The 16,297-nt window shown below is 31.0% G+C and overlaps 1 protein-coding gene and 1 long non-coding RNA gene across 2 annotated transcripts in view; both read left to right on the forward strand.

The window, feature by feature from the left end:
* Window positions 1-15,463, forward strand: part of LOC134681317 (transcription intermediary factor 1-alpha-like) — a 39,360-nt gene extending 23,897 nt beyond the window's left edge. The window contains exon 2 of the mRNA XM_063540892.1: window positions 11,785-15,463. Within this exon, the coding sequence (XP_063396962.1) occupies window positions 11,785-13,474 (1,690 nt within the window). The 3' untranslated portion in view covers window positions 13,475-15,463. The remainder of the gene's footprint in view (window positions 1-11,784) is intronic.
* Window positions 675-4,044, forward strand: LOC134682078 (uncharacterized). Its single transcript, XR_010100773.1, has 4 exons — window positions 675-810; window positions 1,355-1,397; window positions 2,760-2,861; window positions 3,327-4,044. It is a non-coding gene; the product is annotated as an uncharacterized LOC134682078 (long non-coding RNA).
* Window positions 15,464-16,297: the final 834 nt, after the last annotated feature.

Consider the following 16,297-nt stretch of genomic DNA (forward strand, 5'->3'; position numbering starts at 1 on the left):
TCCATAAACATTTGATTTTAAGAAACGTATATACCTTCATTATCGTTTGCAAGTATTTTGCTTACTTCGCCATGTTCACATATTACAGACGGAAACCTTTCATTTGACAATTATTAAGATAAGAACTCAAAACAGTATAATCAATTGCAGGACGTCCGATGGTATTACATGTATTACATGACAAGCAAATATAGAGAATCAGTTATTTTTGTATCTGCATATATAATATACCATATGACAACATGTACTAATATGGATGTATTGATTAACAATTTTATCTTAGATAAGCTGAAATAATCTGAATATTTCCATTTATTTTTTTTACTCATAGATGTAGCAACTCCACAAAGGAAGGTCACAAGAAAGAGAATTAGGATCGTAAAAAGTAAACGTACGAACATTATTGCTGCAGTAGCTGATGATGATAGTGACAATAATGATGTTGATGTGAATAACGATTCAGCTGTTGATGCTGTTGCTTTTGATGCTTCGAAAAATAATAATGAAGATGAAGATGGAGATATCGACGACGTTGACGACGGCGCCAATGATGACGGCGCCGATGATGACGACGACGATGAGGATGATGATGATGATAATAATAGCGATGAGGATGATGATGATGATAATCATAGCGATGAAGATGATGATAATGATAGCGATGATGATGACAATAAGGATGACGACGACGACGACGACGACGACACCAATGATGATGATGATGCTTTAGCTGCTACTACTGATGATTTTAAATTTGACGACGACGATGACGACAGCACTGATAACGTGAATTTACCACGACTTTACAGAGTAAGTTATCTTAATTTGAATTTTTGAAATACTAAGGCTTTTCTATCTCAGAAATATATGACCTTAGCTTTATTTGGGAATCTTTTAGGTATCTTGGTCCTTAAACTTTATTTGGCCTTTCTAATTTTAAACCACCGGAGATAAATTCATAGTAGTAAAAATAATGTATAGTGGAAAAACTATTGCATATAATTATATTTTTTTTTCAATAACAAAACTATATTATAACAATACATTGAAATGATTTGATCTATTACAAAAATATCTTTTTCATACATTTTTGGACATACTTCATATACACATGCATTCGATGCGGTGACCAATTTAAAGAAAAAAAGTAAAAAGAACTGGAACAAGAAAACAATACGTCACTTCGTATTATGAACCTAAATAGTTTGCCAATACAAATTAAACAAACAAAATTAAGTTAATATTACAAGTCGTTTTTACCAGAAATTTCACAGACTTGAAAAGGCATATGCATGCTAGTGGTACCTACAAAACATAGACAAGAATTGAGCATACTTCTCCATTATTATTGCAGAATAACTTATCTAATGTGAAAAATACAGATCTATCGAAAAGAGGTAAGTCTTTTAATTACAATAAATGTGCGTCCCTGAGAGAGGTATCTGAATCATTTATCTAATTTTGTCTTAAGAGAAAAAGTATGGTAAAATATAAACGACTTAAACTATTACGTCGAAGAACAGACATAACTTATGTATGTGCCTGTCCCAAGTCAGGAGCCTGTAATTCAGTGGTTGTCGTTTGTTTATGTGTTACATACTTGTTTTTCGTTCATTTTTTTACTTAAATAAGGCCGTTAGTTTTCTCGTTTGAATTGTTTTACATTGTCTTATCGGGGCCTTTTATAGCTGACTATATGCGTTTGGGCTTTGTTCATTGTTGAAGGCCGTACGGTGACCTATAATTGTTAATGTTTGTGTCATTTTTATCTTTTGTGGATAGTTGTCTCATTGGCAATCATACCACATCTTCTTTTTTTATATAACATCGGCATTCGAAAAAAAGACAAAAATGAAAATAAAATTAAAAAAATTGAAGTTGTAGAAACCATTAATTCGTCACATTACGCACTATATAGTATACTCAAAACGTAGCTGCTCAAGAAGTACTTAGTTTGATTCTTCTTTGTGTGTGGAGCAGGATCTGTTTACTCTTCCGGGCCACCTGGGAACACCCTAATTTTTTTGTGGGGTTCGTGTTGCTTAGTCTTAAGATTTCTATGTTTTGTCGTTTGTACTATTATTTAGCTGTTTGTCTATTTCTTTGTTAGCTATGGCGTTGTCAGTTTATTTTCGATTGATGACTTTGACTGTCTCTCTGGTATCTTTCGTGCCTCTAATGTACATTTCTTAATTGTATTTTATAGCTAATGATGACAAAATGTATTTTACTGATATATGTTCGACCAAGTACGATATAATTTATTAAATCATTCATGCCTCTGACAGTTGAATATATGCCATTTGTTAAAATAAAATTAACGGTCCGAATTTTCTTGCAACAGATGCGCATTTGGACAATACATGTCTCTTCAGTGATGCTCGTGGTCAAAATATTTGAAATCCAAAGCTTATATAAAAGATGGAAGAACTATAACCCAAAAGGTCCAAAAGGTATAGCCCAATCCGTGAAAGGAATCAGAGCTTTGCATGAGGGAGATACATTCCTTAATTTATAACAATTTCTAATATTTTGTTACAGCAAATTTTAATAACACAAAAAATCTGTTCATGCCAGTACTGAAGTACTGGCTACTGGGCTGTTGATACCCTCGGGGACTAATAGTCCACAAGCAGAGGCATCGACCCAGTGGTAGTAATAAAATTAACGGTACCAATTTTCTTTAAAATGTTTCTATATTAATTGTCATACTTGAAAGAAAAAAAATCTAAAGATTTTTTTTATTTATATCCCAACAGAAAAACTGAAAAAATTATTCAACGAAAGAGCCAAAAAAACAGAGCTGAATGATGCCGAATCTGATCATAGTCACGATAAAGACGGTAGCACCTCTACAGAAGGTAATTATTTCTCATACTTAACAATTCGATCATAAAAAAATGTAGTTCGTATGGTTAAAATAGGATATGTATTGAAAGCTCACTAAAGATGTCTGTAAAGCATATGTGAACTTTCTTAGTTGTAGGGGAAATCATAAGTTATATTCGTCAATGTGTCTTTGCTAAACACTTGAATATGCACATTACGATGACGAAACTTTGGAAACTTCAACTTATTCATTCATTCACCATGTTCACTAGCAATTGTATTTCGGTGAATCCACTTTTTAAATTTCTGAATATAATATGAATATCTGAAAAAACTGCTTTAGGAAAATGTAAATTCATTTTCTCATTCGAAATTGATTACTTTCATTCGCTGTACGCGCCTCCAATATTGTATTGATCAAGAATATTTTTGAAAGAAACTACTTTGAAAACTTTATCATGAAGTTTGTGTAAAAAAATATTTTTGCCGTTTTTCAGAAAATACCTGTCGGTTTTGGACATATGTGGACGACGAAGATCTTGAGGCACGAAATGCTTTCCAGCCTAAAACTGGGAAAAGATGTAGAAAGAAGACAACGGTATTAGACATTTAAATTCATGAATTCAATTTAGGTGACAACAATTGAGTGGTATCATTAAATACAATTTGAAACTCTAGAATGCTTTTGTAGTTGTTATATAGTATTTATTTTGTATATTTGTTCAATATAAGTAAAGTCGCAAACTTCATAAAAACATTTAAAGTAATTATTTATTTTATCTTTATTAAAAAGAACGTGTTTTTAAGTTATTTTGTTAATCTGATAGTCGATATAAGCTTAAAACAATAAAGACAACGGCACCTGTTTAGTTTATTCACCAACAACATTACAATGTGGATGTGGTTAATTATAATATCAATTACAGTACCAAATGTATAAATGACAAGCTGTCCTAGCAAGTTATGTAATAAAAATAAACTCAAGCATTAACAATTTAGTGGTAACAAGGTCATTATTGTTTACAAATTGTAAATTTCGGTTAATGGTTATTATTGCTGTGAATAACTTGAAACATGCGTATCCGTTTACAGTTTTTTATATGATTTCTAATGACTCTCTTAAAAGATTTTAAATACGCATCAATAACAAAATTGTTAAGTTTTAATTTTAAGATATCGACAAAGTATTTCAGTCCTTGTGGTTTCTTATTAAAAATCAAGCTTCATTCAACAATAACTTGTTTTGTTAGGACAATTAGCTACTTGCATATATTACTGGAACTTAAATAAAAATCAATATTGAATTTTTAAGTTCGTACGAATTAATTGTAAAAACGGGATTATATAAAAGATTTTAATAAAAAAAAGGAAAAAAAGGAGAAAATGAATAAAAAAAAATCTTTAAATGCAACAAACAGCACAATGAGCGACAGCAAGTTTTTACTGTCATGTTTATACTTTAACCAGTCAATTAAACTTAGTTTATCTAGTAATTGAATTGAATATAAAGAAGAAAATTATTATATATATCTAATACTTTTGATTTATTCATTTGCCTCAAAAAATTATCTTATTTCTTACCTTAGATGTGTATTTGTATTATTTTGTGTAAATATTATTATCCTTTGCAATATGTACAAGACACATTAATCATAATTTGTACAAAATATAATATACATATGTGAAGTTGTTTTTTGTTTTGTTATTTGTTTATTTGTCACATTTAAATTTAAGAAAGATCTTTCCATAAGTATTTTTGATGCATTGTTAATAATTGTTATGCCATGTTAGACTGAATGTGCTGATCGATTTGAAATAAAGTATATTATATTTCATTATAAACAACATAGAAATTATCAAATATTTTGCATCCAAGTATGAATTATTTTAATCAGCATATATCATATAATTAAACAATATATTTACACATTGTGTTTGATCAGTATATTATACACTTTGATGGGGTTAAATACCATTAAATAAATCATTTCATGACCAGTATTTTTTTCAGTTATTTTCTATACATCCGCATTTTTTTTTTATTCTTATAATGGTATGACGTAATTGTAATCGTCGTCGTTGTCCGACGATAATAGAAAAAAGTTTCTAATTAACAACTTGACTTTGAGAGTATTTATAAATCTCCATGAAGTTGATCCACAAGGTTCCATTCTTAAAAAAGGAAAGTTGTGATTGATTCGAGGGTTTATGTGTCAGCTACTGAGGAAAAAAGAGCACACGTACAATTCCACCTGGCAGACCAATTATATCATAGTGTGGTTTCAAACCTGAACTTGTTGGTCATTACGTAGATTACTTTCTTATACCATTTGTTCAAAATCAGTCTACAGTGGAGATCATTTTTAACATCTCATTAGAACTGTCAGAATAATCTGTCATAGAACTGTCTTAAACTGTGATAGAACAGTTATATACATAGAACAGTTCTACCTTAGAACTGTTCTAAATAGAACTATCAGAATCAGTACTAGGTAACCTGATAAAATCAGCTCTAGGTAGAACTCTGAGGATCAGTTATATGGTAGAACTGTCAGTATCAGTTTTAGGGTAAAACTATTCTTGTTAGAACTGTCTAAATCAGTTCTAGATAGAACTGACCAAATATATGCTAGGTAAGAACTGTCTAGGTGTCAGGATCACAGATCTACAAACTGACCTAGAACAGTTCTTCTGACGGATTCTGTTTGATGAGAGGTTAGAAGTTATCTTCACTGTACACACACATATATATTTATATATATAGAGATTTTGATAGAGTCTCAATTTGAATTGACATGATTCATTTGTCATTGTGCAATTACCGAAGAAGGATATCTGTTATCCGAAATATCTAATATTTGTATATTTTATAGTTATTTAATATTTGTATATTTTAAAGTATAACATCACCATTAAATAACTATAAAATATACAAAAAATAGATATTTCGGATAACAGATATCCTTCTTCGGTAATTGCACGATGACAAATGAATCATGTCAATTCAAATTGAGACTCTATCAAAATCTTGATTTATACAATTTAAGCGAACGCTAGAACAATTTTAAAATTTCCAAACACACTGCAAAGAATAAAGAAATATGCCAAAAATAAAAATAGGTATTTACGATGTGAAATGGCACAACTCTAGATTTCCAAATGTTGTGACAGTTGAAACTGATCCACACCTAGATAGATTGAATGTTGATTGTTGCTATTTTGAGACACTAGTAGAGCCCAGGTGGTCGTGTGGTCTAGCGGGACGGCTGCAGTGCAAGCGAGTAGGTGTTACGATATCACAGTAGCATGGGTTCGGATCCCGGCGAGGGAAGAACCAAAAATTTGCTAACATTGTTGGGTTCCTGTTTAGACGAGTTGTATATATATTACATCTTCATGCCTTATATATCATGTACTGTAGTACGCCGCTAGATTAAAACTGACGTGGAAAGGTAACATATGGCCACCGAACGCTCTTTTTTTGAGAGCCCAGGTTGTCGTGTGGTCTAGCGGGACGGCTGCAGTGCAGGCGATTTGGTGTCACGATATCACAGTAGCATGGGTTCGAATCCCGGCGAGGGAAGAACCAAAAATTTGCGAAAGCAAATTTACAGATCTAACATTGTTGGGTTGATGTTTAGACGAGTTGTATATATATATATATATATATATAAACGAGTCTAAATTGAAAACTACGTTCAAACCTATGATTGCGGTGGATAAAAACCGCCATTTTTATACGTGTGTATATAAAACAAATTTTCCAAAAGACCAGAAAGTGAAAAAGTATGTTTAAACAAAACGCATTTGACTAACAGGTCGAACAACTGATGTTCTTTAACCCTGCTATTGCCAAATAAAATTGATCACAAGATGTAACAAATGGATCTCAATATAAATTTAATTATAAACAGAAAATAATTAACTTGTGGCCACGATGTTATGCAACAAGCATAAGGTGTCAATATCATTGTGTACACCAGATCCAGATTTCAACAATAAATGATGTTAGGGATCGTCACGGTATTTGGAAGGCCATAAAACATGTAACCTCATTTTTTAGATAGACTCTTGATATATATACTTAAGATACTACATCGTTTCCATCAATATCATTGGGAAAATTAAACCCATGGCAACAGATGTTTACTTATCTCGTACTCCAGAAACTTTATTTTGTGCTGTGACAGTTCAAATAAAGTCAATGTTCCACGAGTTAATGTATTTCTATATTTATTGAAATTCATTTTAGAAAATAAATTAAATAAATGTATTTGAAATTGATGGAAAAATTATAAACAAACAATGGGTGCGGCAATTGGTGCAGTTCCGTCACCTGAAATCTGTGACATATTTATGTTCGAAATAATGCATCTAGTTATTTCTGCATTTCAATATAAAGACAAAATATTCTATCATGCCATGATGGCACATATAGAGACGATCAAATGTCGTTCTTAGATGATAATGTAATTAAAGGTAAAAGATTTACAACATATGGCATTCTTGACCTTGAAATATATTTTAAAGAAACAAATTCTTATCTGTTTCTGCACATAAATAGCTGTCACTCACAGCATGTATTTAGACGATTTATCTAAGGTAAAGAAATACGGCAAATTAGAAACACAAGTGACCATAACAAATTAATAAACAATCGAACTTATTTTCAAATTGAAATTATAAGAAAGGGGTAATATGATAGTATTACTTTTGTCTAATTCATATCAGTCTTCACATTTAAAAGATACGTGTAGGCTACATCGTTCATTGATATCTTCGAGAAATAATACCTATGGCATATAGCCTTTTGGTTTCGTTTGGTTTCGTATGATATCACACAGATGCTTACTAATCTACATCAAGAAGTTCTATTGATTGCTGTTGAACGAGCATATGACAGTTTCGACAAATAAAATTTAAAAGTCAATAATTGTAGGACTTAATTGATTTGAGCTTGAGCTGATGAATAATTTATAACTGTATTTTGAACTATTTTTTAACATTAAAGACGTTCTTCGCCAATCAAGTGTATTTATAAATTTGTTGAAATTCATTTTAGAAAACAATGTATTTTAATTTGATGAAAACATTTATAAACAAATAATAGGTATGGTTGGACCCCTGATGATGGCAGATCTGTCATTATAACTAGTGTCACAGAGCTATTCTAAGGCATTAGCTTTAAAAAGTAATGTTCATATATACATATTTAATATGCATAAGTTCACATATATATATATATATGAACACTTCCATTACATTACATTGTTAATATAGAGACACGTCCATTCTCTATCACTAACTATCTTCAATCCTCCCGAATCTCAATATTCATCCACTTTTATTATTTGCTAAGAACTTTGCTACTTATATGAATTTCTCCGACATTAAATCGTCATTCATCTCCAGGTGACAGACGTTTAGGGACAGAATATAAACAAACAGAAACATTAATGTATAATATACGGCTTCTAATTAGAAATGACTACAGCTAAAACACAGCGGAATCATACATCAAATCAGACAGGCTGCTAAAGATCATAAAAACAATAAATCTACAAATACTAAACACGCTTGACCATAGTGAATTAATATGGGCAATTAAATGCCGATCTATTATAAGAAATAAATGTGCAAGTTTCACCCTATGACAAGAGATCTATTGAAGAAGAATTAAAATGTAATTTACATATTTGATTATATAAAAAAAAATGCATCTTAAAATGACTATCTCAAGCTTAACTAAAATGATGTCGTGTCCTTTAATGCAATGTGATATGCCTCGTGGTTACATAGGAGTTTTTTTTATATCAAAATACTGAAATCATTCCAACTAAGATGTTCCAAATCAAAAAATTGGAAGAAATTCGAAGTAAAACTGAGACACTATAATACCTTACCCACCCACCATTATGTGCGGAGTTAATTCATTTATATGAAATCAAGTTCGATTTATTGAAGTTTAAACATTTTCAAATATCATAAATATATCAATATATATATTAAACTTCATAAACTCATCCAAAAGTTACGTAAAATAAAAAGATCCCTACCACGACATAGTATATTTCAGTAAAATTGTTGTAGTTTAATAATTTTAAGGGAAACAACCAAAATCCATCTTATACCACATTCTAAGTAACCAAGAGTTATCTCCGCTGAAATATTGTTTTATTTTGATACACGGGTTTCTTTAAACATTTTTCGACGCTATACTATTATCAAAATCCTTGCACATGATACCTTTCTGAAAAGCTACAATATATTTCTTCCTACAGAAATTACTTTGAAGACTGTGTTGAAATGCATTATGTCAAAAATGACGACTTTAAGAGAATGACATGTCGGAAAAGCGTTTATTTTGTATTTAAACCTTTGATGCGGTAAAATGAATATTTTTTTCAAATGCTAAACTGAAAGTTGATCATTTCTGTATTAGAAAAGCTACTTGAGGTCAGTAACAATGATGTCGAATTTTACAAAAATGGTAGTCATAACTTAAATTACTTATATTCGTAATTTAGCAAAACTATATTACATCATTTCGTAATATTGATTATTACGTCTTTTTGTAATATAGACGTTATATTACATAAAGCTGTAATATTACTTTATTATGTTATATTATAGGTTTAAGTAATATTACTCTTTACAATAATCGCCTGGACTGTTTAACAATTAACAATAAATCAACCAAAATGCAGATTATTTTCTGAATCAAACAATAAAAGAAAGAATACACACTGAATTCCTGACATGGAATATTGGTTCGGTTGTAATTTAATTCACTCATAATACATTAATTAAAGATCTAGTGGTTGCTTCAATACAATATATATTTATGTGCCAATTGTTTTCCTTTCCCGAAATGATGCTTGGAACATAGAAGTAACGGGCATCCGTACGTCTGTCCGTCGGATCGTTAGTGTGTGTATCTGTCCATCCGGTCTTGTCCGACCTCTCACATGTACAATTATTATCAGATTTATGAATCTTATATTATAGGTTTTAAACAGCAATTTCTTAGAGGAGTTCGAAAATAAAATCCAATCAATTATTTTTTTGAGAGTTATGTCCCTTGGATACATTAATTACTTAATATTGCATTGTGAATACTCTCATTTGTTCAACCGAAGCACTAACAGCATAAATGAGACAAAAGACATGCAATAGAGCGATTCTTTTATTGTTATTTTTCAGATTATTTTTTAATAATTTTCAACTTGTTAACAATGTTAATTTTTTCAGGAAAAAACATTGTAATCAGGCAATATTTTTTTATTTAGAATCAGGCGATATTTTCTGATTTACAGATTTTACCATTTACTTTAAAATACAAATGCATTTTCCTTGACAAAACAATTCGCGATTTGTGTAACAACAACAAAACTCAATCCCTTCAAGCTAAATAGTGGTTCCCTTACTTGAAAAAAGATTTATGTCACAATTTCATAATCATTTCAGTTTATAAACTGCACTTAAGTAAGGCTTAAAATAAATGGGAAATTTATTACCACCAATATCATCAAATTTCTTATTTGACTTTATGTATTGTGTATACATTAAGTAGGTAAATTTAATATAATTTTATGTATATTTCGCCAACGCTGTAATAAATTTTGTTGTTAGAAATCCTTTTTACATTTCAAAATTGGTTAATGAACTGTCGGGGTGTATGACCGCCATCCATGTAAATTAGTCCTTCCTTAGACAAGGCGAATGGGCGATGATTAACTGTCTCATATGTTTTAACGGCAAGCTTGAGTAGGGACATTAAGGCCTGGTTTTAGCCCAAGAAAATAAAATGTTTGATATATTTTTCAAATTAGCACATTATCTTTAAAGATGCATAGGGTCACGAAATATTTAGATTTTTATATGATCATGATGATGACGTCACAATTACGTCATAATATGAAATATTTCATACAAACGATAAACAATACAGAATTAAGGCAGTTTACTTTCTTTATTTCTGTTGTGGAAACATCGTGTGCAGTCAAGAAACAACAATATTAATTAACAGAAGCTTTATTGTACATGTAACTATTGACAAAATATAAAAATTAATTCTTGGGTGCGGACATACTTTTTCAATCTAAAATATATATAAAACAATTAATTTAAAGGAAAATCACTAAATTTTACAACATATGCAAACAAGGTCATGATTTGTTGCCATGGTAACTTGTTCTATGTCCAAAATCTCTTTGTTTTTCTTAATACCTTATACCTTCGATACCTTTCAGTAATTAACAAATATGTACATTGTATGATAACTTTTAAACTTGCAGTAATTGTTGTGACAAATAAGGGCTAATTTGTAAATTAGGAAAGAAAGTTATTGTAACATAAGCATTAGCATTTGTAGAGTATTGTTCTAAAAAAGTTCAGTTTCGTAAAAGATATCTATTATTATTGAATTTAGGATTTTCCATTCATTGTTTCATTGTATCCGTCTTAATTAATATTTCAAAGTATACGTCTTAATTAATATTTCAAAGTACTAGTATCATACAAGTTAGGAACATCTTTTAAAATGTTTCTTTCTTAATACAGGATACATTTGTCAATAACCTCGCCGTCTCAAGAATTGTATAGTGTGTTAATATATTTGCATGAAAGATTTGTTTTAAAATGAAAATAACAAATTTCGTGCATCTGATTCTCTTTGCGCATGTACATTTTGAACCTTCATTGAGAACGATCACAAACCAGGGATGTATACATAAAACCATTTATATATATTAAATTAATTAAGTGTTATTTTAACAAAACGAGATGGAAAGATAAGTCTTAAATTCCACTCCCCCTCAATCTAAATAACATTTTATTTGGTAAAAAATAGGGCTCATTATTGACGAGACATCTGTATACCTTTATTTATTATTATCAAAACAAAATGAAAGCTATTAAACATGAGATAAAACTTATCACTATTCTATTTTGCAGCATGTCGAGTAAGTTGATCGTATGTGGAGTATGCGAATACCGCAACATCAACAAACCCTCGGTAGTCTGGTGTTCGGAATGCGACGAAGGTCTTTGCAAGGAGTGCCAAGAGCATCATGCAGCTTCAAAGGTTTCCAGAGACCATAGTTGTGTACAAATCTCCGAATACCAGAAGCTTCCTGCCAATATACTGGAAATTACTCATAATTGTCCAAAGCACAATGAAAAATACCAAATATTTTGTAAGAAACACGATAGTCCTTGCTGTAGACGATGCGTTGTTGAATCGCATGATCAATGCGGTGGGTTAAACGCGATAGATGACGTCATCCAAAATGTTAAGTCTTCAAATGCATTCTTAGAGATTGAACAAATGCTTGTGGAGGTCTCGGAAAATTTACAGAGAATAAGAAAAGGTCGACAAGACAACATTCAAAGTCTGAAGGAGAACAAGACCAAAATTGAATTGGAAATTAAGGAGACACGAATATTGATTAACGATCATCTCGATAAACTGCAGGAAAGTCTGCTGAAAGAGTTGTATGCCGCTGAGGAAAAGGAAAACAAGAAAATCAGCTGTTTAATATCATCCATACAAGAGAAAGAAATGGAGATAACAGAATACCTGACCAATTTCGATAAAATAAAACAGCATGCTTCAGACCTCCAGACATTCGTGGCTATGAAACACATCCAACAAGACGTATCAAAAAACGAACAATTCATAGAATCCATGTTAAAAGAAGACAAAACGAACAATGTTACCCTTTCTTTTAAAAAAGAAAAAGTTTTCGAAAATCTACCTACCACTCTTATCAAGATGGGACCCATTATCGTAGATACCATGTCAAGTGATATAACACTAACAAGACGGAAGAACAAACAAGCACAGATAATGCTGCCTTCTACGCACGTTCCAACCATTGATGATATAAAATTAACTTTGAAACAGACCGTGAATACAATGGGAGCATATATCACTGATTGCTCCTTACTACCTGATGGTAGAATGATTTTCTCCGGTTACGAAAGTAACAAAATCTACGTAATCAAAACCGACGGATCGTTAGATTTTACATTACAGACAGGATCGTGTACATCTCATATGCACTTTAAAGAGGACATTCAAAAACTTGTTGTAACATCTGGCATTGAAAAGTCTATCACGATAATCGATATGAAAAACAGAAAAACTGAAAAATTGATTCAATGCGGGTCATCGGTTTATGGAATAGCTTACAACAATGGACAATTGTTCTATAATGGATATGACAGTGGTTTATGTGTTGTAAGTTTAGATAACGACTCAGTGACACAGCTAGAAAACGTTAAGTTGCGTTCGAATAGCAGCATTGCAATATGGTCAGATCAACTTTATTATCTAAACATTGATGATTCAGTAGTATGCTGTGATCTTCAAGGGAAACTAAAATGGAAATCAGAACTTGCTTCATTTCTTCGAAGTGCACAAGGTATTGCGGTAGACAATCACGGACGTGTGTATATATCAGGCTTTTATTCTCACAATGTCGTTGTTATTTCACCAGACGGACACAAACATAGGGTGTTGCTTTTAAAGAAAGATGGTATTAAAAATCCACAATCTTTGTTCTTTGATCGAACAAATAACAAGTTACTAATTTCGAATCAAACAAATGAGGCATTTCTTTATGATGTTTCTAATAAGTGACACGGCACATATGATCTTTTAAAAGGAACATATACATATGTTTTGAAATGTGATACATTCGATGCTTATACTCCCAGAATTTTATGTAACTACCCCTGATTTAGTCGTGATACATGATATTCATCTACAGCAATCCCAATCAAACTAATAAGATATACAGTAGTAGTAAGAAATAATTTTAAAAAAATGTGTTCAGCTTGGTATTATTTCAATTTGTTGTTTAGATCAAGTAAATTTCTTTGTTTTTGGTATTTCGATGTAGATTAATTCCGCCTCTCTTATTGGATATCGATTTATTTGCTGGATTACAGTGTATGGGCATACATGTACATCATTTAAGTCTTTAATGGGAAATTAGAAACCGCAAATTATTGTAATATTTTGTATGATTTATCAAATTTTCGAGTTTCATTTTGTGCTTCTTTGTTACATATTTGTTTGTTTTTAAACTGATTAAGATTGTACACAATGTTGACTGCAGTATCTCTATTTTTGACATTTGTACCTGTAAAATTTGTTTGTTTGTTCTCCCTTTGTTGTCAATGTAATGAATTTGATGCTAGTGTCACGCAAATGAAAAGTTAGACTAGCTTTCAAATTTGGTTTAATCCACCATTTTCTACATAGGAAAATCAATATACTCAATCAGGAGTATGACAGTTGATATCCATTCGTTTGATGTGTTTGAGCATTTGATTTTGCCCTTCGATAAGGGACTTTCTTTTTTTTTATTTTCCTCGGAGTTCAGTATTTTTGAGATTTTAATTTCTGCAAGAAATACCTAATTGGATTTTATTATCAATTTGTGTTGAAATGAATACGGATGAAATATTTGTCAATGGAAGTTAAGAAATCGACGATTAATAAATAAAATTTCTGATAACACTTATCCTTGCTGCGATTTAACACGTGGTCAATCTAGCGAAATTAAAGAAACATTGTAGTCTTGTTTCAAATTAATATCAAATATGCAAATTGGTATTAACTCACAAAATGCAAGATACAATATTGACTGCATTATAGTCCATCAGCTGGTAGGGCAAAATTTCAATTCTGTGTTACACCCTAGGGTACCGCAATATTTTTGTAAAAATTTAAAGAGTAATATCCGCAGAATATTTTAAGAGGTGTTAGACTTTTGAAAAAGTGTCCAAAAGGGGTTAAAAGGGGACTTATTTAAGGGTATATCAAAAGTTTTGTTTTGCACATATTTACAGAAATATGTAAAAAAAAAACAAGTATTCAGTGCTATTCTTTTTATTAAAAGGAACACATCATATCTTATTAAAATGTTTCAAATTGTTGACTTGGTACAATATACTCTTCTTAAAGAAACAAACAAATATTTTGAAGCATTCGATGTTTATACGCTCAGACGTTTGTGTAACTACACATGATTTAGTCGATATACATGTAATTCCTATACAGCAATCAAACTTACAAATATAAAGAATTAATTAAGTTGTAATTAATAAAGTGATAATCTTGGTATTTTTTTGGTTTGTTGTTTAGATACAGAAAACTGCATTATGACTGATATTACGATGTAGGTTTATAAAGCCCCACTTATTGTTTATTGATTTGTTTATCGTACGAAAATTAGCTAAATAACAGAACTAGTGTATATTCAGAACGCCTTTATTAAACAAACTAATAAACATCAAACATTAATACTTGGGTATGTTTATAATATTTATTTACTCTTACTTACCGCAATTGTTATCGATTTTGTCATGTCGGGTCTCTTATAACTTCATATGCAGTATAGCTTTTGCTCATTGTTGAAGAAGACAAACGGTAACTTATAGCCGCTAACATTTATGTCGTAATATTTTTCTTATTTGCAATCATACCACATCCTCTTATTTCAATGTTACGTAACTAGTATAATTCATAGTTATTTGTTATATGCGTCTTTTTTAATTTGATATAAGAAGTGTGTGCTGTGATATTGATAGCTTTACTTTAATAAAGACAAAATGAGTTATGTTTTCTTTCCTTAATAATGAAGATAGAAACCAGGATTGAAATTTTATATGTAACTCAGACGCGCGTTTTGTCTACAAAAGACTCATCAGTGACACTCGAATAAAAACAATATTAAAATGCCAAATAAAGTACGAAGTTGGAGAGCATTGAGGACCAAAAATTCCGAAATTTTTCGCCAAATACAGTTATGATAATCTTCCCTGAGGTAGAAAAGCCTTGGTTTTTCTAAAATTCAAAATTTTGATCACAGTTAATTTATAATTATGAACATATAATGATAACTCAAGTCAGCACAGAAGTGCTGACTACTGGGCTGGTGATAAATTCGGGAGATAAATTTCTACCAACAGTGGCATCGACCCAGTGGTCGTAAAAAAACTCATCATGAATACCAGGATTAAAATTTTACATTTACGCCAGAGTCGCGTTTCGTCTACAAAAGACTCATTAGTGACACTCGAATTAAAAATGTTAAAATGCCAATAAATAGATATAGGAAGATGTGGTGTGAATGCCAATGAGACAACTCCCCATCCAAATAACAATTTTAAAAAAGTAAACCATCATAGGTCAATGTACAGCCTTCAACAAAGAGCCTTGGCTCACAACGAACACCTACCTATAAAGGGCCCATAAAATACTAGTGTAAAACCATTCAAACGGGAAAACAAACAGTCTAATATATATAAAAAACGAGAAACGAGAAACACGTTTATATTACATATTAAACAAACGACAACTACTGTACATCAGATTCCTGACTTAAGACAGGTGCAGACATATTCACTTAGAAGGATTTACCTTTATAGCGGCTGTCTGTTGTGTTGTTTAAAC

The sequence above is a fragment of the Mytilus trossulus genome, chromosome 8 (genome assembly GCF_036588685.1).
Source record: "Mytilus trossulus isolate FHL-02 chromosome 8, PNRI_Mtr1.1.1.hap1, whole genome shotgun sequence".
NCBI classification, from domain to species: domain Eukaryota; kingdom Metazoa; phylum Mollusca; class Bivalvia; order Mytilida; family Mytilidae; genus Mytilus; species Mytilus trossulus.